The sequence below is a fragment of the Falco cherrug genome, chromosome 4 (assembly GCF_023634085.1).
Source record: "Falco cherrug isolate bFalChe1 chromosome 4, bFalChe1.pri, whole genome shotgun sequence".
Taxonomy (NCBI): domain Eukaryota; kingdom Metazoa; phylum Chordata; class Aves; order Falconiformes; family Falconidae; genus Falco; species Falco cherrug.
The window spans coordinates 10,902,123-10,928,391 of NC_073700.1; the positions used below are offsets into that span (position 1 = coordinate 10,902,123).

Genomic DNA, 26,269 nt, shown 5'->3' on the forward strand with positions numbered 1-26,269 from the left:
TCCCCGTCTCCCTCCCTCCCCCTTCTCTTTCTCTAAGAAACGTAAAAATAGCTAAGCTACACACACGTACCCACACGTATATGACCCGTTTATGTATCTAAACCACTTAGAAATAGAAAATACATAAATATATTAAAATACATAAATAAAATATAAAAATATATATATTAAAACACACGTGTGTATAAATATAAAAAAATACGGAGGGTATCTGTGTGCAGACAAAGAAAAAACACATTTGCACACATACAAATACAAGCATAGAAGTATAAAATAATTTAAAATGTGTTAGTGTGTATGATCATGTCTGCTCTCCATAGATGGGGTCGATAGATAATACAGACGCATACGTTTTTATGTGTGTATATCTACACATTTGTATTTAAATGTTTTTTATAAAAATATATAAATAAAGTATACATGAGGGTAGCCATCATCTGTGTGTGATAACTTTTTCTCTCTCTGTATAGATATGTATATGGAGAAATAAATGCTTTGCGTTGCATATGCTTACACCATTAACCCTGCAACCATGTATGTCTCATAAATGGAAACCTGTAACACACACACACACGCTCCCCCGGCCCCTGTGTCCATGATGTCCTGGTTGTGCTCTTGCACCCCCTTGCTCTATCGCTCTGTGGCTCACAACAGATGTGTCTTGGTAAATATACACATACACACATCACTGCTTGTGTCAGTGTGTTCGGATATGTACACCACATACCTATTTTAGCGATACGTCTGTTTGTATCTGTGTACCTATAGAACCCTGAACATATTTTTGTGCTTCTGTCACACACTTACCTACAAGCACCCTGAAGTGCGTGTGGGGTGGGGGGTCCGTGCACACCCGGGTGCCGGGACAGGGGCAGCAGCGGGGGCGGCAGGGGTGGCCATTTGGGGGGCCAGGGCTGGCACCGTGCCCGCCCGTGGGGGCTGCAGCAGCAGGTGCTGGGCTGGCAGGGCTCCGACGGCGGGGTCAGGGCAGGGTGCAGCGCGGGGCACATCCAGCCCCAAAGGCCAGCCAGGTGCCACTACCAAGGCACACATGGAGCTTTCCCACCCTGGGCTTCGCAGCTGGGCATCTCCATGCTGCTTTCCATGCACCAGTAACAGCGGTCAGTTTTTCATTTTGCTGCTGCCGCTCCACCCCACTCCAGCCCCTGTGGCACAAATACAGTTGTACGATTCCCCAGCTTTCATGTTTGCACCAGCATCTTGCAAAATGCAGCTGCCTCTGCCAACAGCTCCAGCCCCTCGGTGGGGAGCAGCCACAGCCAAGCCCCACACCTGGCTGCCCTGCTGCTACCTCCATGGCCTTACCCACTGGCAGGGGCCCCGATCACACCACTTTTGCAAATTCAGGGCGCTGGTTGTAGCTATTGCTTATTACACTTGGTGTGGACTGGGGATCTGATCCCCTCCCCTCGCACCAGCCCGCCTCCCTCTTCTGGTCTCTCCCTCCTGCCCAGTCAGGACCTGGGCAAAGACCAAAACCACCCACGGAGCTCAGCTGGCTCAGCACTCCGGTCAAACACTCCACCTCTTCCAGGACAAGGCTGCCTCTGCGATTCGCCCAGCAAGTGACCCTTGCACACATCATCGTAGCACCTGCAACTCACCAGGCAAAAAGGTCAGTAGAGAATAAAAGCCACAAGGCCTCACTGATGCTAGGGGCCGTTGTGAACAGTGGTTTTAAGCACGCTTGTACCCTGCAGGGACAATTAATCCAGCCAGCTTCTCCAGACCACAGCAACGAAAAGCAATTCTTGCAGGAACACCAGTCCCTTGTCTTTGACACCATCAGCCCCGAGTGCAACAGCAGGGCACTAACCCCCACACTGCTTGCCTCCTGCACTGGCTTTTGTACACATGCATATACATCATATTCCCACCTGCAAAACCATCAGTTTGTAGGTGGGTAAATGGAATCCTCCCCGTTATCACCCATAACATCTTGTGACAAGGAGCTCCACAGCTGTCCTGCCCACTGTGGAGTGCTCTCCCTTTGTCTTGTGTCACTGCCATTTTATTTAATTGGGTAGAAATTAAACACAGGGTCTCCTCAGGGCTCCTCCACAGCTGCACCACGCAGCCCTTCCAGCCTCAGCTCCACAACCCAAGCCCAAAGCAGCAGGAGGTAGGTACAGACCCTCCTCTTTCCCAAAAACATCACTTCAGAGTTATCATTCCCACCTCTCCCAGCTTGGCTTTCTCCACACCAGAACCGTATCTACAGAAAAACAAGCGTGGAGTGATGCTTTAAATAGAGACGAGCAGAAGGTCCAAGTCTTTAAAAAAAGGTGCCGACAGGAAAGCGGTCCCACCAGGATACGTTGCTATTACAGAGTAGTTATTTGAAATTGATGTGGACAGCAAAAGCCTAGTCAAGTGAGAGAAAAGCATGACAGGTCAAAGCTGTAAAATAGGATATAGAGCACAAAAACTGTTAGAAGACTCTTGAAATAACTGGCCTCATTTCACTACACTTTGTTTTCCATCTTCCTGTGGGCACAGTAGTAGGGAGCTCAGCCTCACTGAGTGCAGAGAGCCATGCCCAGCATCTAGAAAGTAAAGGCTTAACCTTTGACTAGGCTGGACCAAGGCAAGGTCCTCAGCTCTAAGATAACTCTGCCAGCATTGCCTCTCTTCCAGCTGAAGCACGGAACTGGTGAGCCGGGAAGGGCTCCTCCAAGTTGAGGGTAGCAAGAGCAACAGCACTGCCCTCCCCTCCACCCTTCCGCAAAGGCTTTTTGCGTGGCCAGGACAGGGCTGAAGGACAATGCCCATAACCGAGCCATCAGACCCAGCACCGTTCCTGCCCTGCAAGCAGCTTCAAGAGGAGCAGGGGGGCAGCTGCCCTGCTACAGCCTGGGGTCAGCCAAGCAAGCAGGGCCCGCTCAGCCCACTCCTGAAAACCAGTTTGGATGGCACAGACTAAATAGTAAGGAAGAAGCACAAACATCCTTCAATCAGCAAGCAGTGGCTTGCAGAAATGGTGACTAGACTGAGAAAGAAAGCATGTTAGTGAAGAGGAGAAAAAAAAAAAAGTCAGAAACAGGAGTAAACAAGAAGGTTTGTTCTTGTTAAGTTTATTGGCATCATGTTTGTCTCTTTACATAAGAGCTCAGCCTACGTACTAGAATGTAGACCTCTGGAAAACAGGTAGAAGGGCTCCATTTAAGCAAGCTACAAACGCAAGAACAAATACCAGGAAGAAAGGAAGAAAGGAAGAAAGGAAAGGGACTAGATTGCCAAGTTTTTCCATACCAAAAATCCAGATTAGCAGTCAGTAAGAAGAAAGGGAAGATTCATAGTCCAGGTCATTCATCAAGAAACAGCTACCACAACCCAGGTGGGAGAGGAGCTCCATCCACAGTACAAAGAGCCACTGGGGCACCTCAGCTCTGGCTCCTTCTCGCGCTCGCTCCAGGATGTTAGGAGTTAAGCAGTAGGGGAGGTGAACAAATGAGGTCATTTCATAGCTGTATTTAATTTTAAATCCAATAATCCAGTGTGCATATCAATGCTGTTATGCAAATCTGAGAATTTAGATACAAGGAAGCCAGACAGATTTTCCAGAAGATGAAGCCTTTTTGGCCTCGAAACAAGAAGGCTTACATAGTTCATCTCTACTGTACAGAATACTGCCTCTATCTGGACTTTGTGTTGCTAGCACGCTGCAGTTCACAAGTGTCCTCCTCACTTTCTACACAATCTGTGTTTCAGTACTTGAACATGTATTTCAGGAATTTTACACTAATTTATACATTTTTAATTGGTTGCATATATTAACATGTACTATAAGATTTTTCCTAAAGAAGCATTACATAATACATGGATACTGTAAAAAGATCTGATTAGTTAAAAGTAACAAGCATTAACAGAGATACATACAAAACTCAACCTAGTTGGACTGAGTGCTGAGCTTGCAATGAACTATGGGTAATCAGCCTTTCCAGTTGCAGCCTTCACAGGGGAAAACACGAGACAGTTAAAAATGTATGTAACTTGTTACACAGATTACCTGTAAACAGTTTCTCTCCATTGGACACCTGGAATTAGATTCAGTTCCAAACATACCCAAGAGTTTCCATTTTAAACTAAGAGAAAGGTCTGTTACCGTGAAGTGTGATGTGGATGATGTGGGGACACGAGCTCTCAAGTGCGGGACTCAGACGCTCATGGGAGATGGGTGGAATTTGGCAGCTGGAGATGGAAATTTTTTTAAATTTCATTTTAAACACAGAAGAGGGGCTGTGTGTTTGAAGGCCTAAGTGTGATAATCATTTGTGAAGGACTGTGCTCAACCCCTCCCTCTCCCCTCAGCAGCTGCAGCTCTCCGCAGAAGCCTTCACTCGGTCATTCTTGTCTAGTTTGATGGGTTCAGGAAATTCATTGTAAAGCTCCACTTCGGTTTCCTAGTGAGAAAGAAGAGCCGAGTTAGTGCCACAGCTCTACAGACAGCTCCTAGCATGCAAGGAGCCATTCTTGGCTGGGGAAAGCTGTTGGAGAGTCCAAGGCTGCCTGCAGTAGCCCAGCCCAGCAGGCAGGACTGGCCCCCACCAGCCCCCTCCCTACCTGTTTAAGTGCGTTTCGTGCAATCGTCTGGAAAGCTTGTTCCACATTAATGGCCTCCTTGGCACTGGTTTCAAAGTAGGGGATGTTGTTTTTACTGTAGCACCAGGCTTGTGCCCTTTTTGTGGTGACCTGGGTGGACAGAGAGCAGCATCACCACCTTCAGCTAGGCAGGAAGGGGGTTTTACTTCCAGGGCCAGGCCAGAGACCCTTTATTATCCAACCTGAGCCAAGACAGCAGTTCTGATCTCGTTAAAACTACAGCCTTGATACAGAGCACAGGAGACTGCTGCCCACCACCAGATACACTCAGCCCTGAGGCAAGGAACACCATGCCCGAGGAAGATGAGACCACAGGGCACAGACCGCTCAGGTATCCACACAGCGGGGACCTGCTCGCATAGGAGTTTCTCAGCGACTCTGGAGGAGAATCGGCTCCTCTCCTTGCATCTACCTAGGAAACTGCTGCGATCCTTCCACCAGTGGGCAGGAGCATGCTGTGCACAGGGGTTTGACCTCTCCAGGCAGTAGAAACTCTTCCTTAGTGACACACAGCAGCTGAGCCACTCAAGCACCTCCCACTCCTGTTTCTCAGATAACCCTCCCACGTTCCTACAAGGTCTCCCACCCCCGGAATTTAAGGGGAGGCCAGCAAGTCCCACTACTCACTTGTCTGTTTTCTAGGTCAATCTTGTTTCCCAGCACAACAAAAGGAAAGTTCTCAGGATCCCTTGGACTGGCCTGAATGAGGAATTCGTCCCTCCAGCTGTCTAGGGTTTTGAACGTGTTGGGGGCCGTGACATCAAACACCAGCACACAGCAGTCCGCTCCCCTGTAGAAGGCAACTCCCAGAGACTGAAATCGTTCTTGTCCTGCTGTATCCCATATCTGGAGCAAAAGACAGGTCAGATAAGCCAGCTCTACTCCACATAGTCAGTCCATGGTTAGGGCATTCATTTCAAAACTCCCTACCAGACATCTACAGTCCCCAGCTAACCAGACAGGAGCACCCGAAGGCTTGAGAATTTCTGTAGGCACTATTACACCAGAGCCAGCAAAAGGAAGCCAGAAACACCCTTCTAAAGGTAGTGAACCTTTTTTGTGTTCAGCCTCAGCAAGGGACTTACCCTTGTTCTGGGCAAGCAGGACTTGGGTATTAGGGTCAGCGGGTGACCTGCCTGCAGTGCTGGGGTACACTTAGGTACCAGCACAGTCCAAACACCCCTGATGACTGCGAGGCAGCAAAAGCCTTGTTGCAGGCAGTCTCACCATGGAGAGATAAAAGCTTCAGATACTAGAGACATAAGTAGCCTGGCAGGTTAACACTATACCCATAGGACTCAGGGTAGCACCAGTAGTCGTCCTGACTAAGGAGTCCTTTTCCAGCCCTTTCCAGTTCCTAAACACTAGGGAAGCAAACCTTTCTAATGAGATCTAGTTTACTGACAGTCAAACGCTAGTTTGTAAACTGGGCCTGCCCAATCTGCTCTTCGCTGAGGCCAAACTGGTACTTGGCTTTCCCTTGCACAGACCTGTAGAGAAGCCCAGCAGTACCTATGGCCAAGAGAAGTTCAGTGCAAAGAAGGTTCGCACTGAGTACACTGATCCCTGCACCACTCTGGACTACACTAGAGCAGGTACTTCCACACGAGCGTGGTCCAGGCAGCCAGGTACCCCTTGCAGCAGGGAGCAGAGTTACCCCTTACCTGCATTGTCACTAGCCTGTCATCCACCATGACCTCTTTTGTCAGGAAGTCTGCGCCTATCGTAGCCTTGTACTGGTTACTGAATTTCTTGTTCACATACTGGTTCATGAGCGATGTCTTTCCCACCCTGTACAGAAAGACAAAAAGACTATGTAGGCTGTTTCTACAAGCGTGTGCATTAACCACCCTGAACAGAACATACCAGTGCCCTTTGCCTTCCACCATAGCACCCCTGGCCTTTCAACCAGGGAAAAATGCACCCGCCTCCACAAGAAGGTGCTTTTACATCAATAGATGCTGAACCAACACACTGAGTAAGAGCATTAGCTACCTAAGGATACAAAGGATTACAGTATTGAGAAACCTTGTTTCCCCATCAGTAATCTGATCCCCAGGAAGCAGTATGCATCACTTTATCATCATGAGGGCAATTCTGGAAGAAGATGAAGTGCCCCAGAGAAACCCACCAGAAACGGTCACCTTCAGCCTCTGCAGAATGAAGGGGTGGAAGAACAGACAATCTCAGCTGGCAACAACCCACATACACATCTGCTAGGCACCCAGAGGTGGGGATCCTCCCATGAGAGCCAGCTTAGAAGCTCACATGGCCTCTCAGCAGCTGAGAAACACCCCCCGATCGACAGCTTGCTGGACACCGTGGTCCCTGATCAACAGCCTGCTGGACACCGTGGTATAAATAAACTTTATGTCACGGGAGTTCGGTTACAGCCTGCAGGGCAAGTAACCTGCAAGAGCAGAGCAGGCTCCTGCTGCTGACCAGCTCAGAGCAAAGCCTTTCACTCCAAGGGGCAGGCTCTAGCCATATCAGACAGAAGCTAAGCAGATGGCTCACTATAAACAGTCTCTGACAGAGGCAGAGTTTTCAGAAATCACCTAAGACTGCTTACTAGCAGTTTTGGGATTTTAATTTTTTTGATTTAAGTGAAATGCTCATTTCAACACCACACATCCTCCTTGCAGAAAGGCTATCCAGTTCTGCTACTGGAGTCATCTGCCCACTGCATTTTCATCATTTATTATTGTGATAGGACTTCAAGATGTTGAACCGTGGGAATGCATTCAGGACAGCGTGGTGAGGAGTTCTTAAAGCCATAAAGTAACACACCTATCTGAGGATGCAAAATATCTCCTCCCAGCACTGCTGGTTACTTACAGAGCATCCAGGCTCCCACTAGGCAAGAGCACTGCTCCAGTCAGATGCAGATAGGCAGCTTAAAGGCTCCTCCACTTACCCAGAGTCTCCAAGGATGATGACTTTCAGTAACACTTTCTTCCTAGAAGTCATCTTTTACCCTAGAAAGGAAAAGGAACAATTCCATCAGATACATCACTTCTCAGGACAAAAAGCAGCAAGTCTGCAGTCTGAGAAACCCGATTCCCAGCAAGGAGCCAGCAACATGCAGAGTCCAGCACCCCTGAAACCAGACTCCTTCAATTCAAGAGGCAGTACTTGAGCACTAACCAGGTGTTTGCCCATTTCATAGGCAGAGCCATGCCAGACCAGTAGTGGCAACTTAATACCAACAGATAAGCGAGCCAAGCACTTGGCCTTTACAGTCCATTTTGGAGCCTATTTCCAGGCCATTTAGCAGTTATCTACTAGCCTAGGGCATCTCCCATAGCCCTACTGGAGGAAATTAACTAAAGCATATCAGCCCCCAACACAGGCCAACTCTTACACACACTACCAAGTGAGATGTAAACAAGGATGTGTCTAATAAGATAATCGCTTTTTTTGTGCTGTTCAGTAGTTTCGCAGTAGGAAAAAAGTGGGCTTCCTTCACCTTCAGATTCAGCTTGGAGAAGCAATAGCTTTCTCTAGCAGCTGTGCTTTGTGGAAGCATTAAGCCCCAAGGATACACTGTGGTTGGAACAGTTGCAACACAACCACACAGGCCAGCTGAACAGCTGAATTACAAGGCAAACTGCTTTTTTTTTTTTTTAAACCAGACTACACAGCTTTGCTGAGAGCATGTGAAGCTAACTACTGCCACCTCACCTTCAGTGGAAGGCCATGTAAGGCTACAGTGACAAACCTCACAACAATTGGTCTATTGCTCTGTTAAACAAGGAGTTTTTAGTTTAGTTTCATCCTGCCACGACTCCAGTCTACTTTATAGGCTACTAATGGTCCATCCAATTAGCACGAGTGAGAGCTGAGCTCCAGAGATCCACACTCTTACTTGTTCCCAGGTCTCCTTCAGGTAAGTGAAGAAGCTTCAAATACAACAGCTGCAGCAGGCCTGAAATACACTTCTGGATGTGCTTTAGCATAGTGAGAGCAAGTATGAAGTCCTTCTATGAATGGTTGAAGATGTCCTTCCTACCACAAGGCCCTTCTCTCCACCTCTGGGGAGGTGATGGGACAAACCATTCTTAGGTACTCAGGCTTAATCAGGTCACAGATCCTGGTTTGGTACTGACCTGGTCTGCAACACAGACTCCTTGGCTTTCACTGAGAAGCCCTGCAGGTTCTGTACAGCAAGAGGATCCAAAAGATGGTTATAGCTGTGCTACATGTATTAAGCTCTTATATGGGGACTTGGTTACCTTAAAACTACCCTACACTACATCCATTGCACCACATAGCTACTCTTCAGAAGCTATTCCCCACTTGCACAGCTAAAGAAGCCTTCACTTCTACAACAACATGGATACACACACCTTCCGTGCAGCTCAGTTCCTGAGGATATAACAGCCTAAGCTGCTAGACAACTGCAACCTGCTTCATCCCACTACTACTGGAGGTAACATGCTACAAGCTGTAAAAGCCTCTTACTAGATGCAGAGTCCAGTTGCAAAAGGTCTTATTTATCCCAAGCTTTGAGTGTTAGAATACATGCGGTCTTTTAGACTCTGCCAGCAGCGAATGCTGCAGAAGCTCAAGTCCTCCTGTGGCTGCCAACAGGTAGTGCTGCCCTTACAGCTACACCTTGTTGGACTGCACCCAGCTCACAATCATAGGATCATTTAAGTTGTGAAAGAAGGTGAAGACTGAGTCCAACCCTTAACACTGCCAAGCCCACCACTAAACATGTCCTTAAGTGCCACATCTACACGTCTTTTAAATACCCCCAGCGGTGGTGACTCAACCACCTCCCTGGGCAGCCTGTTCCAGCGCTCAACAACTCCTTCAGTGAAGAAATTTTTCCTAATATCCAATCTAACCACCCCCCCCACCCCCCCCCCCCACCCCCCCCCCCGGCACAACTTGAGGCCATTTCTTCTTGTCCTATCTCTTGTTACCTGGGAGAAGAGACAACCACCACTCCATCCCAATCTCCTTTCAGGCAGTTGCAGAGAGCAATAAGGTCCCCCCGAGCCTCTTTCTCTCCCAGCTGAACAACCCCAGTTCCCTCATCTGCTCCTCCTAAGCCTTGTGCCCTAGACCCGTCCCCAGCGTCCTTCTCTGGGCACATTCCAGCACCTCAACATCCCTCTTGCAGCGAGGGCTCCAATACTGAACACAGTATTCAAGCTGCAGCCTCCCCAGTGCCGAGTGCAGGGGGACAGTCACTGCCCTGGTCCTGCTGGCCACACCGTTTCTGATACAAACCAGGATGCTGTTGGCCACTGGGCACACGGCTGGCTCACATTCAGCTGGCCATCAACCAACATCCCCAGGCCCTCTTCTACCAGACACCTTTCCAGCCTCTCTCCCAAGCCTGTAGCGTTGTGTGGGATTGTTGTGCCCCCAGTGCAGGACCCAGCACTCAGCCTTGCTCAACCTCATACCATTGGCCTCAGCCCATCGGCCCAGCCTGCCCAGACCCCGCTGCAGAGCCTCCTGCCCTCCAGCAGATCAACACTCCCCCCCAACTTGGTGTTGTCTGCAAACTTACTGAGGGTGCACTCGATCCCCTCGTCCAGGTCATCATTCTCTCAGGATGATCTGCTCCATAACCTCTCTCAGTACCAAGGTCAGGCTGACAGGCCTGTAGCTCCCCGGATCCTCCTTCCAGCCCCTCTTGTAGATGGTGTCACATTTGCCAATTACCAGTCAGCTGGGGCCTCCCTGGTGAGCCAGGGCTGCTGATAAATGAAAGTGGCTCAGTGAACACTTTCACCAGCTCCCTCAGTACCCTCAGGGGGATCCCATCCTGCCCCATAGACTCATGTGGGTCTAAGTGGTGTAGCAGGTTGCTGACCACTCCCCCTCCTATTACAAGGGCTTCATTCTGCTCCCTGTCCCTGTCTTGCAGAGCAATGGGCCACATACCCAGAGAACAACTGGTCTTTACTAACAAAGACTGAGGCAGAGAAGGTATCAAGTACCTCATCCTTTTCCTCATCCCTTGTACTATGTGTGTCTGCCCTGCCCCAAATCCAATGAAGGATGGAGATTTGCTCTCCTTTTAGTTGCTAGTGTATTCACACAGACATATGGTTTTATGACAGTAGCCAGATTACATTTGCTGGGGCTTTGCCCCTTCCAATTTTCTCCTTGCATAACCTCACAACATCCTTATAGTACTCACGCATCAAGTGATACATCTAGTTGGGAAAAACTGTTAAGATAACAGCCAGAGGCTGCCGAGTGAATAGCAGTGGCAGGCCACCCATAGAGCTCATGCTATCCTTAGATGGGTGTTAACAGATGACAGAGCCTGCACAGGACAATTTCTCCAAGGGTAAACACCTCTCCTTTCCACAGCGTCTATGCTGGACTGCATTGCTCAATGATCCAGCTGGCAGCACAGCTATACTTGCAAAGATATAGCCAGCTGAAAGTTGTCAACAACCCCAACATTTCATCCTGCTTCTGGTCTTGCCAAGGTCCACAAGCTATAGCTCGTTTCCTCTACAGCCATGGGGACAACAGACCATGTAAGGTCCTTCAAGCAGACTGAACCTCCTGTGTTTCCCAAGTGCACAGCACAAGTGACACTTGTGCTAGCCGAGCCAGAGACTTCTGCAGCACAATTGGCTTGGAGCAAGAAGCAAGGGAACAGCTTTGAAACAGCTTAAAGACAACTGTGTACACCAAACTGTAGAGGAAAACATCAGGTTTTCAGGTCCAGTATGAGAATCACCTGTTTTCCTCAGGACAGACCAAAACTCACCCTGAAAGTGACTATGCCGGAGCCCAGCATGTACAGCTTCTATTTTCTTCTGAATGTTTTCAATATTACTTGCCATTGGCTGCTGCAGCTCACTGCTTCCTGGTATTCAAAGCAGCTTTGGACAAGCTGGCACTAGTTCTCATGCTCAGGAAGGGATTTGCAGAGCCCTAAAATACACCACTAAATCACACTGGATGCTTAGCACCCAAGTTCAACACAGTCTGAAGTCCCACTATGAAGGGAGGGGAAACTGTTGTCAAGTCTCATTACCTTGGAAGTAGCTCAGCTGAGCAGGCACCTGCAGACATGGGAACAACGTCTGAGTCACTAACACTGCCTTCTTGTCATAGCTGATGGGCTGCCCCATCATGTGAAGGGCTATTACTGCCTCACAAACACCAGTCAGGCAGTACACTCAGCTTCCATCCCAGGTGATGGAACGGATATGAGCCATAGCACAGAAGGAGCTGCCTCAGCTTGGTATTTGGTTTGGGCCATGAGACAGTGAGGAACTCCAGTCCTACCAGGGGCCAGCAGTGGACATTACTCAGAGCTTCCCACCCCCTGTTCTACTAGGCAGTCGATGGGTCAAGCCCTCAATCTTCTCATTACAGGTATAAACAGACCAACACTTCAGAGTTACTCCTTGCCAAGTACAAGAGATCTTGCCTTTGGAGAGGAGACCACATTTGCAGGTCTTGGAGGAAGCACCAGTGTTTGATCTCCTGGAGCTTTCCTACAGAAGGAAACCACTCTAAGTTTAAGTAGCATCAGGTTGCTCTCTACAGCACCACCTTTGCCATTTCCCCCTTATCCTTACCATGTTCTGTGTGGCTGAGCAGGTCTCCAGCTCTAAAGCAGCTGTTTATGCTTAACAGAGCTCTGACTGCTCCTAGTGAGATCCTCACTCTAGACAGATTGAAGACATCCTCATTATCTTAATGGGGGTTTCTTATGAAGCAACCTAAAGGGTCAAACTACTGCAAGGACAGGATACCATGCCTCCTCCAATACTTGCTTCCAGCCACAGTGTGTTTAACAAGCCAAGGTACTAGAAGCAGAAGACACTAGAGCTCTCTGAGGATCCTGTAAGTAAAAGCCTTACTACAATCTCCTTAGCACCATGCAAAGGATTTTGGTGACTTCAGCTCATACTAAGCCAAAAGCAAATACAATGTCTTCATGGTAGAGGATGCTTCCACACACTGCAGTTCAAGTAAGCTCAGAAATACCGCAGTCGATCCTGGTTACAGCATGCCACCTGCTGTGTCAGTAGAACAAGGTGCAATGAATGAATGAACCCTTGGTCAGGTTCAGTACTCAAAGATCTGCTTGCCTGAAGTCAGAGGCAATTTATGATTACTCCCTTGTTAACACCGGCTGTTTCTCACATTACACGACACTGAGTAGGTTCATTTCTGCCTTTCATCCCAGAAACAGAGCCCACATACATGCTATAAGCTATGCAGATCTTGTTTCTGGTGAACCTTGCTAGTACAAAAATCAACTGAAGATCAAGAAGAATATAGCTTTAGCTCACAGATGAAGCAGGTTTGGATACCTGAAGGAGCAATTTAGTTGACATGAGGAGTTTCTCTAGTCACACCTACAAGAAACATTACTGAGCTAAGCTGAGATGTAGGCTGTGCAGGATTTCACCCATGCTCTTGCAACGAGCAAGCTCAGCTTGAGACCACCAGATTAGAACCGTGATAGTGCTGAGTTAGTGGTATCCAAATCCAAAACTACTTTGCACAATATATGCAGCTTGTCTTGCTTTATAAGATTTGGTACGATTAATCTAGAGCAGCATCCTGTACAAGTCACATAAGCCCTTAAGATGGCACTGTGCAAGCTCACATAGGGCTCACATCCAGTCCCAGGAGCACTTCTGAACACACACTTCCTTTTTCAGAGATATCATGAAGAAAAACTTGTTTGTTAAGATTTGATCCAAGACATCAGTTCTGTTTTACATTGTGTGAAGTCTCTTGTAGTGAGGTCACCTGCATGAATGCTCAGAACACAGCCTACCAGCATACCCAGCTAGCCCTGCTCAGGAACTGGCAGAAGCTTCCAGTCAGGAGACCAGTGAGCATCATTCCTCCTCCTGGCTTAAGTGGTGCCAGAGGAATGACACAGCTGCCTAATACAGGAAAGGGGTCCTTCCACTCTTTTTTTAATGGCAATCCCTCTAAGCAAACTAGCCATAACAGTTTGTTGACCCTCATGAGATAAGCCTGACATAGCATGTTCTCACCCACAGTAGCATTACTACCTTTGTAAGGCTGGCCTGCTGAGGCAGCAAGGGAGAAACCGTAACATCTGACCTGTAAATGTTACTGGCTTAACCGATCTGAAGGGAAGGGTCAAGAGCTATCCTATGAAGCTCCATAGTGCCACAGCTCCTCAGATGCAAGAGGAAATAAAGCCTATGCCAAATCTAATTAGGCTTCCCTTGTTGCTTCAGAGTACATTACTACTGTCCTTTCACTTGCTATATTAAGACAGCCGCTTTGAATTAAGGCATAAATGGATGGTTAAGGATTCCTTAGAGATGTTAACATGTGTCAAGTCACAATGCAGGCATTTTAATATTAATTAGGTTGGTAGAAATGAAGAACAGTAGCAGCTTGCATTGATGGCCCACCAGCTCCTTGGATAAGCTATCCTTTAACAGAAGTAGACCTCACAATAAGGACACCCCGTTAAGTTGCTCATTGACCATTTTAGTATGAAAATAGCTAGCCTTAGGGGGAGAATCTCACCTCCACGGAAGACAGACAACAGCTCCCTAAGCAGCAGCATATCCATACCCGTTTTGAACCTTCTGACAAGCTGCTGGAGCAGTCCTTACTGTTGCAGCTTTGCTATGAAACAGTTCAAATCACAATCCTAACAAAGAACCAAAGCATGTTTACACAGAGGCCAGAAGAACTGGGACATTTGGCCAGGAGTTCCCTGCTCCTACAACCACCAGTCTGCCATCTGCATCTTCCACCAGAAACCAGCTAAATGCTGAAGCAAGACCATGCCTCTCTCCTGGTGTCCTTTGCCAGGGATATTTATTACTATGCCAACAAGGTGCCAGCAGCAGGTGAGCAAGCATCAAGCAGAGCTAAACTTACTGCAGCACTGAGGAATACCTAGTTCTGCACCCCTGTCCAGGCACACAGCACAGGAGTAAACAGATGTTCCACAAAGGCATATCTGAACATGAAGCACTGCAGGTCTGGTCTAGGTGTTGTGGCTGATAAGCAGAGCATTCACTTCTCCACTGTATCAAACAAAAATATAGTTAAGTACTCCATTAGGGGATACCACACACTGCAGTGGACTCGCCACAATGACCAGACTGAGAAGACAGCCACACTTGAACACTGGAAGAACTTCCTGTCCTAACACACAGGAAAAGTATCCGAAAATGCAGCTAAGTGTGTTTCTGACACAGGAACGCCACCTCTGCTCACTCTTCTCTTGCATGGGGGAGGCTGCAAAGCATTAAGTCTCTGTACTACACCAGAAAGCTATTTTTACACACACACAGAGACCAATGGTTCTGCATTTCTTCAAGGAAACTGAAGCTGGAAGAATGATTCAGGACCAGCTCAGTCAGACTGAACCAGTTCCTTCCCAGAAGCAGCAAGTTCCCTAGCATGTTTGTCACCTCAGGGGGGTATGTCTGCTTAGACCTTCAGCCACTGAAATGAGATGCTCACTGGATGTTTATCCTGGTCTTACAGGATCAAGCACACCAGACAGGCATATATCACTTGCCCTGTAGTCATGCTGTACCCTGCCATGATTTTTCAAGCCAAGTTTAGCTGAGGCTTTGAGGAGATGTGAATTTGTTCCAACTGAGCTACCCTGAACAAGGCCTCGTCTGGAGGAAAGGCCCATAGCCTCCGATTGCCATCGGCTGACCAGGATCACAGGTCCCATTTGCAGAGTACCAAGACACCCTTTGTATTGAAGCCTCAATCTCCAATTGCAGCAGGAACTCAAGGTGGAGCTGAACAAATTTGACCAATACAATTTAACAAGAACAGCTTGGTTCCAAATACCTGGCCACACAGACATTGTTAACGAGGTGTCTGCTAATGCAAAGCTACACGTGACAGCCTGAGCAATTCAACACGAATGACCAGCAGATACCAACATTTAACATCTTGCATTCTTCCCAAGTGACACAACAGCCCACCAGTAAACAGAAGCCCTGTCCCTTCAGCTGGGAAAAAGCCAAGTGCCAGCCAGAGAACAATCAGCAGGAGCCGTTTCTTTCACACAAAAATGGCTTAAGAGGCGCCAAGCTGCCTTTAAGGAAGAAGCTAGAAATAAGCCTGCTTTGGTGTTTGTTCGTTCGGTTTTTTGACTGCTACAGAGCCTGCGTATTTTCCTCACCAAATCCGAGTGCTCGACAAGTGGAACAAGTGCCTGGCATCCTCACACTGAGGACTGCTACAAAAGCACATGAAGATTTAACAGCAGATTCAGTCTTGTATCAAGAAGGGCTGCACAAGCAGGACAGTACCCTCTTCCATGCCCGTGACAGGTTTACTAGTAGCTCAACATCCCCAGCTGGCTGCAAGATCCCATATAGGAAAGCTTCACATTTAGTGGGGACATGTGCTGGCTTTGTGCCTAAAAAGCAAATTAGGAACATCTTGCCATTTGGGTTGACAACTTGCAAGAACTGCTCTCTAAATAGGTTGCTTTTTAGGGCAACAGGCTCCTACAGTCCATAGTCAGAGGTGCTTTAGAGGTGTTTTCAGGCCTTGCTGATGCACCACATAGCAGCTATCAAAGTAAAGCCCACACCAAAAGCAGCTGGCAAGATATTCCTGTGACAGCTTCACAGAAGGGTACACTCTAGCTACTGCTGTATCAGTAGCATCTCAAAACTGCTTTCCACCTCCTTCCTCCCCACACGATTATGTTGCTGTTCTAACCAACACATGTCCCTCCTGCTGGTACCCAGCCAAGAGCTTAAGCACAGCTCATCATTCCCTCCTCGGCTGCCTGCTACCTACTGCAGTTTCACCAAGAGCAGGCTTCTGTCCACTTGGTGCTTTTCCCAGACAGCCCTCTGAGGTAGGAATTACCTCTACTCAGGCAGCTGGGAGCCTCGGCTACAAATTAATTTTTGATACCTCATGTAAAACATTATATTGCAAGTTGTCAGGTGCAGGTATGCTGTCCAGTGTCTTCCACCCCCACCCAAGTCCTCAGCCAAAAGCTTCACCTTCTTTAAGAACAGCCTAGAACTTTTGATGCTTGCTAGCACACTGACACGGCTCAGATCAAAATAGAATCTTAAAACATGTTTCAGCATCCCAGAGGAACTGGATTTTTTAGACTACAGCTGTCTGCAGTAAGCTTCCACCTCATTTTGAGGGTGGAGTTGCAGCCTCCCATACCAGAGGAGCTGCTCTAGGACCAAATGAAGCTCAGGAACCAGCCAGCAACCACCAGCTACAGCTGAGGCACATGGCTTCTAGTTCAGGTCATTGGCTGCTTCAATGTGAGCACCAAACTGGCATGACATGCCAATAGCTAACTGACCTGGTCTGTGAGCTAACTACCAGATGGATACGACACCAGGCCCACAGATGCTCTGCTGCATCCTGTTGCTGGATAACATGCTCTTAAGACAGCTCAGGAGAGAATGATGGGGCAACATGCAACTTGGGGAAACATGTAGGACCCAGCTAGAAAGCAAAAGCTCTGGAACAGCTGTGAGCAGAATAGGCTCTTGGTGTGATCAAGGCAGCTCCAGAGCTGGTGCTGAGGAAGACACTCCTTTCAGTGGCAATAAGGTTTTAGCTTGCCCTCAGACATACCCTTCAAGCCTCAGCTGGGGGCTCTAGGACACATCCCAGCTGTGGGCAAGGGCTCATAGAGCTCCTTGGAAAAGTATATGCCAACGGCCAGTTTGCCAGAGTCCAGATACATGGAAGGCAGAAGCAATGCCACTGGTAGGAACCACGTCTGCAGTGGAATCACAGGACCCACACATGAGAAGGGGTCTGCCGCACCTGAGGTATCAGCTCAGCTGCGTGAGGGCTGAGATTTGGAGAGCACTGCATTCCTGAGAGGCACTGATGCATATGATCAGTCAGGCTCAAAGCCCAAGTTCTCAAACGCAAGTCCCCCAGCCCAAGCCTCACTGATTCACAGCCCTGTTACACCTCCCGGCATTTCTCCAGATCAGAGTTGTTTTATGCCTGCACAACGCTTAAATCCCAGATGTTGATCTGAACAAGCTTCTTGCTCTACAGCTGCCATTTGAGTCATGACTCTAGCCTGGAAAAGTCCAAACTATGTAGGACTAGCCGCCACCCCCACATCCAGGAAGGTATAAAGCTTAGAAACTGACAGTTTAGATATCACAGCATCTACCTTCTCTTGAGGTGATATCACGTTGATCTGACTACATGGTTTGAAAGTGGGAGCAAAACAAGCACAGAAATGTGTTTTCTTACAGCACTAAGGCAGATGTATCACTGCATGTTTAGTCAGACCACCAGTGTGCTTAGGAGCAATGGGAAAGGTCTGGAGATCATTTCTTGCTGTCTACAGGAACACTACTTTGTCCAGACTGCTGCTTAGCCTAAGATTACAGCAGCACATGTAGGCTCTTCTAGGTGATAGACACCCTGAGCCAAAGGGAGGAAGGGAAGGGAGTGCAGGAAGTGTCCCTGGCAATGCAGCCACCTATGCTGGACAGCCATCCTGGATGGTCACTTCGCTCCTCAGCAACATGAGGACGATCATCTCCACAGCAGGTAGCATGCATTTTCAGACTGCAGCTGTATACAGGACAGGAGTGCAGGAAGGCCCTTTAGAGCTAATGCCACACAGTAACAAGACCAGGATTCCCAGACAGAAAGCCCGCTGAAGTGGTAGTCTTCAGGCTTTAGGAAGGCAGCTCTGCGAGAAAGCCATACCCAGAAGCTTCACCGAAAGCTAGATGTTTCCAGTCATGAAGTTTCATAGTCCACCGGCTCCTCCAGCAGCTGAAGGGCCCTTGTATCACAGGATAACTTTCTCCCAGGAATGGGCAGACACATACAGAGCCCTAACAGGCTTATAGTGAGTGACTGAAGATCTTCAGCTACCCTTCTTTTGGAGGCTCAAGTTATGATGTCATCCAAGAATCAGTATTGCTGTGCCCCTGCCTTCCAGGGAGAAGCAGTTCCCCTATAAATCCTACAGGATTTCAGGTAGTTCCCAGTTAATTTTCCCCAAGGATCAAGCTGTTACAAGAACAGGCATGCCTGCTTTAATACCCCTCCCCCTTTATCAAAGCAAGCTCAACTTCCCCTATTCTGCCCTGGGGGAGACAATCTCAGGATGTGGGAGGAGAGTTGAGCACATTGCTGGCTGCTGGGAGACACTAGGCAACAAGCCATGTGTCTTGACTAAGGGCCTTGCCTACGCAAAGTGTTTCAGCTATGCCAGTATAGCTTCCATATTGCCATGCCTCTACCAGAACAGTCTCCTTGGTGGAGAGCTTTCAAACCCAGCAAGACAAATCTTCTACTATTAACTGGAACATAGCTATAGTGCCCATACAGCCTTGTTTATACAGGAAAGTCTGTCAGCCTTTTGGCACACAGCCACCCAACCATTAGAGCCAACCAACAGAGCCAACCAACAGTTTCAGTAACCCCTATACCAGTACCAATAGCCCAGCACGGTTCTCACATCAAGCCATGCCACTAAACACTATTTCCCTGTTACTTTCTATAAATCAAGCACAGTGCCAGCTGAGTTTTAATCCTCATATCCAGAAGATAAGGGTGACCAAATCAAAATACTGCCAGTCAGCCAATCCACTAAAACAGTAAAGTTGTCAGATATAGTAAAGATCTAACAGTATTTTTCAAGTACTCCGATTAGTTTCTAGTTTTGTCTACAGCTTCCTAAGGTTTCACACATTCCTGTCGTGCCTTCAGTTTTAGAAACACAAATAGGAGGTGTTGGATAACCTTTGCAGTGGTAAGCAAAGCACAGATCTTACACCTTGTCAGTGGTAAACAAGCCTTGTTTATCTATTCCTGGCTGCTAGCTTCCACCAGTTCCTAGAGGCTGGAAACAAGTGACTGAAGGGAGGCTGACCAAGGTTCAGGGCTTCAAGTGAAATCACGGCCCTCAGGAAGACTGCCAGGCCCTGTAGCTTACATCCAAGACTCAGATCCAAGAGTGAATATTGTCCCTCCTTCAGCACCAGCAGCTTGATAAACAGATAGGACAAATACTGATGAGAGATCCTACCGCCAGACAAGGAGGTGTAGATAAGTACAAGACCAACACTAATGGCAAAAACCTTGCTCCCGTACATCTATTCCAAGAGGTCCTGTTCTCAGCAATTAGTCTTCCAGAGAGAAGGCTTCCTCCAGGGCCAGGTTGCAATCTAAGAACTAAACCTTGATCTGCAAGCAGAACTCCTGATCCTACACACTCAATACCTCTTACTATGCTAATGCAGTTTGCAGAGCAGGAAGGACAAGTATTTCAGTACCAGTCCCAGGATGGGAGTGTAACAGGTAGCCTGCCTTGACAGCTGAGTCAGTGCCTAACAACGAATTCCTACTGTGGATACTGTTTCAGACATATTTCATACCTTCCTATCTCTTGCACAGATCATGCATTGATAATTTACCCGCTGAGCTATTCTCTTGATGAAGCTCCACAAGAGACAAAAAAACCCCAACAACTTACTGAAGTGGTGAGATTATGAGAGCAGTGCTAGTAAACTCCATCTCGGTGGGGGTGGGGGTGGGGGTTGATCAGGCCTAGGCATGCCTCAGCTACAACCATCTCACTGCTCATGCTCGAGACACTGTTACCACTGTGCCAGTTTGGACTTCAAATATTATCCATGTCTAGGAGCCAGCAGGAAAAGTGAGCTACAGAGCCAAGTGGCTCAACCCACTTGAGAGAAACAAGCACCAAGCAGGTTACTTTCAAGAGGATGCTGCTTCCCAGTTGGAAAGGGATCAAGGGTTCAGCACAGGCTTGTTAGATAAACTGGTAGCCCCAGCAACCAACATCCAGGTACTCCAACCAGGAAGCCTCTGAAGGCAGCTCCACCTGCCTGCTTTCACTTTTGTCCACCACTTCACTAGTCCTGCTTGTCCACCAAGTGATCGAAGTATGCAGTGATATAGGACCTCCAGAAAAATACTGTTTTCTTAATTGACAGTGTAAAGATCTACTTGATTTTATTCAGGAATTTCTGCTTGAAACTCATGCAAGTACAGTTAGATAAAATGCCAACTGAAGGTGACTAATTGTAAGTAGTTATGGTGAGGCAAGAGCAAGTCACTCACTACATCAAGTGCCTTCAAATTATACGAACAGGAATCTGTGCCACAAGTTAATACTTCAACCCCATCTCAAAGGCAGCGCACCCCTCCTGAAGTTTCGCTGCCCTTTGAAAACAGCCATGGCTTCAAGAACAGGTTCCCTTGCAAGCAAAGTCAAAGCTATTTGAGATCAGCTGTAAATCAGCACACTCCAGTGACCCTCACAAGCTTGCTTCCTCCCACCCCATCACTGACCGGCAGTTAGCAACAGCAGTGTTGACACAGCTTCCCCCATGGACAGCACGGAGCGCTCATTGCTGGCACCGGAGAGGAGCAGCAGTCTCGCAGGAACAGCGCTAACAGCAACAATGACATCACTACGGCAGATCTCCACCGAGCAGAAAATGCAGCAGCACACTGGGTTCAAGCACTGCATCCCCACCAACAGAGCGCAAAAGCTACAAGCACACTGGAAGCCAGAAAGTAACCATGTGATAGAGGGGTATTCCTTCACTGCCTGCTATTTCTGAACAGCACATGTGGAGTCACTGACCTTGGGCACTCATTTGGAAGTTTTATTCAAGGTGCATTTAAAGGGAAATGTAATCTTCAATAGGGCAGCTAACTGCAGGGCTGAATATGGTGTATTAACTATGCTTATTCCATTCATTATCCATATCTAATTCAGTTTTGAGATGCACAGCTCACATTTGGATTGTCGCTGCAGAAAGTGACCCATTTATCCTCAAAACCCACTGTCAAAACTTAACTACATCTGAAGGCAGACTGTTATATAGCAACTACAAAAGATCATTTTAGGAAGCTGCAGGGGGAAGCCAACTGAACTCCAACTCATCAGGCAATTAAACTGCAATTATCAAAACAATGCTGTGCAAGAATGAAGTACTTCAGCACCCGAAGGATACAGGACTGCTGGCAGACAAGCAGCGTGCAAGCATGCTAGTGCCCAGCCAAGTTCATCATTTAGGTTGGGTCTTATCCTGACTCCCTTCCATCAAGGCGACAAGCTTTAAATTACTCTACAGTTCCACAAGGGAATCTTGGATCCATCAGGCCCTAGTAACAAGGGTTACGAGCAGTTAGGGTCTCAGCTAAGGAGAAGCCCAGAAGACATTAGGGAATGCTGGCAGCATGCAAGGTGAGGGTTCTGTACTCATTTATCAAATGCCAATTTTTCTTTAGTTACTGAAGAAATTGCTACATTTTAACAGCAGGAACAGCTCTCAGAAAGTATCTCTGATCCCACAGATCCACCAGTTCTAGAGAATGCAAATATCCAGGTGCCCTATTCCACAGCCCTCACAGCTTGCCAGACACCTACCTCACAACAAAACATTTAAAACTGCACCCTCTAATAAAGCACAAGCAGCTCTGTTTACAGCCCAATGTCAAGTTCTGCATCAACTAGTCTCATTTTCACACAGAAGTCAGACCAGAACCCCAAACATGTTAGAGACAAAGCTATTTATAGTTTTGCACAGATGGTTTGACTGTAATTGTTATGTTTCCTCAAGGACAAGCTTTGCCAGAGATTTGCACCAACAGGTAATTCACATGACCTTCCAACACAGGAGTCTTAAAACAGAAGCTTTAAGAAGCCACTGCAGAAATTTAATCTGGTAGCCCTCTTGCCTGCAAACATTCATTTTGGGTAGTAAACCAAACACCATGGTATTTTCTCCAAGTGATTTCAGAGGAGAGCCTATAGCAGAGCTTGTACATTTTCCACTTCCAGTTAAGAATTCAATGTTATAATATGTCTGTGCTACTCAGCATAGTTTGATTCACTGGCAGAGCAAGGATGCCTGTAGTGTAGGCTCTGCAACACAGTTATTTAAATTCTTAACTTGGCACCTTTGCCTTTTAAGGTACAACTCAGCATGCCACGCTGAACTATTAGTAGGGTGTCTGAGGACACAGACCACTGCGTAACACCAAAAGGGAAAAGGAAAGTTTGATGTAGCTACTGCCTGGCATCTTACCAGTTATACTCCTCACTGCAGGTTAGGATATCAAGAAACTGCTATTGGATTTTAAGTCTTCCTTACCGAGGGGTCAGATTAACCCCATCTCAGAGCTTTTCTACACCAGAAGTAGAGAATTAACATAAGAGCACAAAAAAAACCACGGGGGTAGCGCTTGAAAGTAACAGTATTAGAGCTGCTTTGGATTGTAAGGACTCAGGCCAGGCATGGTGGGTCTACTCATTAGTTCATGGAGGGCAAGTCATGTGTTCAGTCAGCTGTTGGAAGTCACAAGGGGGAAGAGGGGGAAAACAGAAAAGAGAGACAAGTATACTCGTTCTTCCTGAATAAGTACAGCAAGGAAGCCTGATTATTTAACAGGGAATATTCAAATGACTCCACCCACTTTAACCTCAAAATACAGCCACTGAGAGAACAGGGTACGCTGACTCCAGCAGCCTGGCTCTACTGGAAGCGTAGCCAGGCTACAGCTTCTATCCTTCACTACTAGGACCACCTCAGTCCATGAACATTGTATAGCCGCAAATAAGCCTTTAAGTCATAGCCAAACACTGTGGCATAGCTGGTTATGTACGATTCCCCTAAAAAGAGAACTCTCCACTTCCCCCAGTCCCAGTTTCCACACAGATGGAGTGCTAGGCACAGGCCAGAGCTGGCTGGACAGTGGCAAGTGCCAGAAACTTTAAAGCTTCCATATTGGCAATTGTCAAACAAAGAACAGCTTGCTTACAGTTGAGAGGACTTTGTGTTGGGAGGTCATATGTTCTCAGTTTACAAATAAAAAACCTCATACACACATATCAACAGCTCTGCTTATCAGCGAGTATTTTTAGTCCTCAGGGAAATAATACTGAGAATTCTAGCGTTGACTTGAAGGGTTTAGAGTTACTGTGTAAGAGATACTCATTTTGATGAGTAAGTTACTCATCTTACTTCAGATTAAAACAGCCTTTTACAGCTGTTTTGCTATTAAACTAATCCCTCTATCTGTAGGGAAGGCAGTGCAGTTGTCTTAACTACAACAATTAGGTATTTCCATATTTATTAGTCTATATATACCTGGAGACTAGTAATGTATCTATCACTTAATTTACCTTATTATACACTCACCGCCAAAAGCACTTCTAACATGCACTCCAATATTTCTTAGAACTGACTCAGGCTTTACACACGCCGAGAGCTACTTTCGCAATAACTGCCAGTCTCTTCAGCCGCCTGTTTTGTCAATTTAATTGCTCCCAGGGCAGCCTGCCCATCTTAAAAGCGATATCCACTGACCACCCGGAGCACCATTTCACGCCCCCCCCCGCCCCAGCGCTTCCCCAAAGACCAGCACTCGAGCCACCTTCGGCCACCAGCTGCCCCAAAGCCTCTTCAAGCTACGCGAGCAGCAGCACATGTCACAGACAATACGCTCCCCTTGCCGGGAGGCGCCACTTCGGGCCTCTTTAAACCTCTCAGGAAAGGAGGCTCCCACAAAGGCCTCGACAAACGCGCATCCCGGGGAAGGCCTACGGGTCTCTGCTCCGGAGCCCCTGCCCGGGCAGGCCCTCGCGGCCCAGCTGTATTGTTCCCGGGGAAGCCACAGGCCCGGGCCGGCTCCAGGGAGCTCGGCACCCGGCAGCACCGGCCGCCTGACCCTGCCGCGGGGACAGCCAAACACCGCCCCTCCCCGGCGGGCCGGACCCCGCTGAGCCCGCCCGCGATAGCGGGAAGGCAATGCCTCGCCCGCCGCCCCCCTGCAGAGGGGTCCCCGACCGACCGCCCCGGCTGCGGGGAGGGGCCCACAGCGGCGCCCCCCACCCAGCGTCTCCTACGGCCGGGGCGGAGCCGCCACTCCGCACCCCGAGCCCCGGCGGGAGGGGATTCCCTCCCTCCCTCCCCTCCCCCCCGCCCCGCACGACCCCAGCGCCCCGCAGGGCCTCACCTGGTGCGTGTGCCGCGGCGCCCGCCCGAGACTCACTGCCACCCCCCGCTCGCCTCGGTCGGCTTTAATGGGCCCAACCGCCTCCCCGCTTTCACTTCCGCCTCCCCCCCGACAACTTCCGGTCACGGGGCCCGCCCGCTGGCCCTGACGTCAGCACGCCGCCCGGCAGCCGGCGGGGGGGTTGGTGGTGGAAGGGGTGTGGTGGCACGCGCGTCACGTGACCGCGGGCTCTCGGCCGCCATCTTGGGTCGCCGAGGCAGCCGCGTAGCCGCGCCCCGTACCGGCTCTGGGGCCCGGCTGCCTCCCGCTGGAACCGGCAGCTTCTCCGCGGGAGGCGGGCCCGGGCCGAGCGCGCCTGTTGGGAGCCCAGATGGTGCCTGTGGTACCGCACAAGCCGCTGTGCCCGCCCTAGCACGGGGGGAGGTGACCCGCTGTGGCCGCGGCCTTCCGCCACGCCGCGCCCTGCGGTCCCGAGGGGAGGAGGAGAGGGCTGGAGAGCTTTTCATGCTTTCACTTACAAAGGATGGGCACACAAGGGCACAAATCTGTGCTTTGGCATCTTTTTATTTGCAGCTGGGATCTGGAGTGAGGTTGTAGCAACAGCATTTGTCAGGAAAAAAAAGACAAAAAAGTAAAGGATGACAATTAAAGATACATTCAGGTTGATTAATCGAGCAATTACCAGTTCCAAGAGCAATACTGCAGGCGAGTAAAACGGGACTAGGTAAACTCTCTAGCACCTGAATCCATGGGACATTGGCCGCCCTGGTCATACCAGAGATACCCATATTTTCTACCCTGCACATTGGCAGCAAGTTCATTTTATTATTCAGCAATTACTTGGATATTCTCTTGGATTCATTCAAGTCACATGACTGTTGTGTGTTTAGTTAGCCTGTGAAGTCAGGAAAGCGACTAAGGAAGAGAAGTATTTTTAGAGCTAATTAGAGCTAAAAGGGCTGAAGCTACTTATAGCTACATTAAAAAGAAAATCACTTCTGAGCAATATACAGCAGACTGCTTCCAGCTCTGTAAGAGATGGGGACTGTGATTTGCAGGGAGATCACAGAACTGGCAGTCAGAAGACCTTCACTTTTCCTTCTGTCCCAAGACAAATCTGCTACATACTGTTACACAAATCACCTGCCTCCTCTGTAGGGTAACAGAGTTTCCCTGTGAGTCACCTGGAAACAGGAACAGTCACCTCAGAAAGATGCTGCAAGGTTTGATTCATTAATGCTCACAAAGCAGTTTGAGATCAATAGTGTAAAGGCAGCACAGCGTAGCAAGCATGCTGTTCACGTCATCGTTACCTGTCGGGTCTGGCCTGAGTCCCACCAGAGGAGTATCTTACCACAAAGCATGCAGGGTCTCCTTACAGTGTCCTGCTTTAGAAAAATCGGGCAACAATGGCATAGGCGCGTGAGCCTGATTTGGCATCTCTGTTGCCCAGAGAAGCCTGTGTGCTGCCTGCAGTGGGAATCACCTCTGCTGCAAAGGGCAGACCAGCCCAAGCCATCTTCAGGTACTCGCCACACCGTCACACTCACCCTCCACTATGCCAGTGCTAACACTTGACTGAGCCTGCCCTGAGTCACTTGAGCGCTAAATCTGCTGATAACTAGCAACAAAAGCAGCATGGTTAAATTTTCTG

General features: G+C 48.5%; 1 protein-coding gene across 1 annotated transcript; it reads right to left on the reverse strand.

Moving 5' to 3' along the window:
• Positions 1-3,477: 3,477 nt before the first annotated feature.
• RAB7A (RAB7A, member RAS oncogene family) lies at positions 3,478-24,759 on the reverse strand. Its single transcript, XM_005432515.3, has 6 exons — positions 24,616-24,759; positions 7,541-7,601; positions 6,288-6,414; positions 5,251-5,469; positions 4,585-4,713; positions 3,478-4,424 (listed from the first exon to the last, which is right to left on the reverse strand). Exons 2-6 carry the CDS (start codon positions 7,591-7,593, stop codon positions 4,329-4,331), a joined length of 624 nt encoding a protein of 207 aa, XP_005432572.1. The 5' UTR covers positions 7,594-7,601; positions 24,616-24,759; the 3' UTR covers positions 3,478-4,328.
• Positions 24,760-26,269: the final 1,510 nt, after the last annotated feature.

Excerpts from the sequence above, each read along its gene's own strand:
- RAB7A (XM_005432515.3), bottom strand. The coding sequence starts at position 7,593 with ATGACTTCTAGGAAGAAAGTGTTACTGAAAGTCATCATCCTTGGAGAC. Across the intron at positions 6,415-7,540 it reads ATCATCCTTGGAGACTCTGG|GGTGGGAAAGACATCGCTCA; the intron begins GTAAGTGGAGGA and ends CTTTCTGTACAG. Across the intron at positions 5,470-6,287 it reads ACAGGCTAGTGACAATGCAG|ATATGGGATACAGCAGGACA; the intron begins GTAAGGGGTAAC and ends CTTTTGCTCCAG.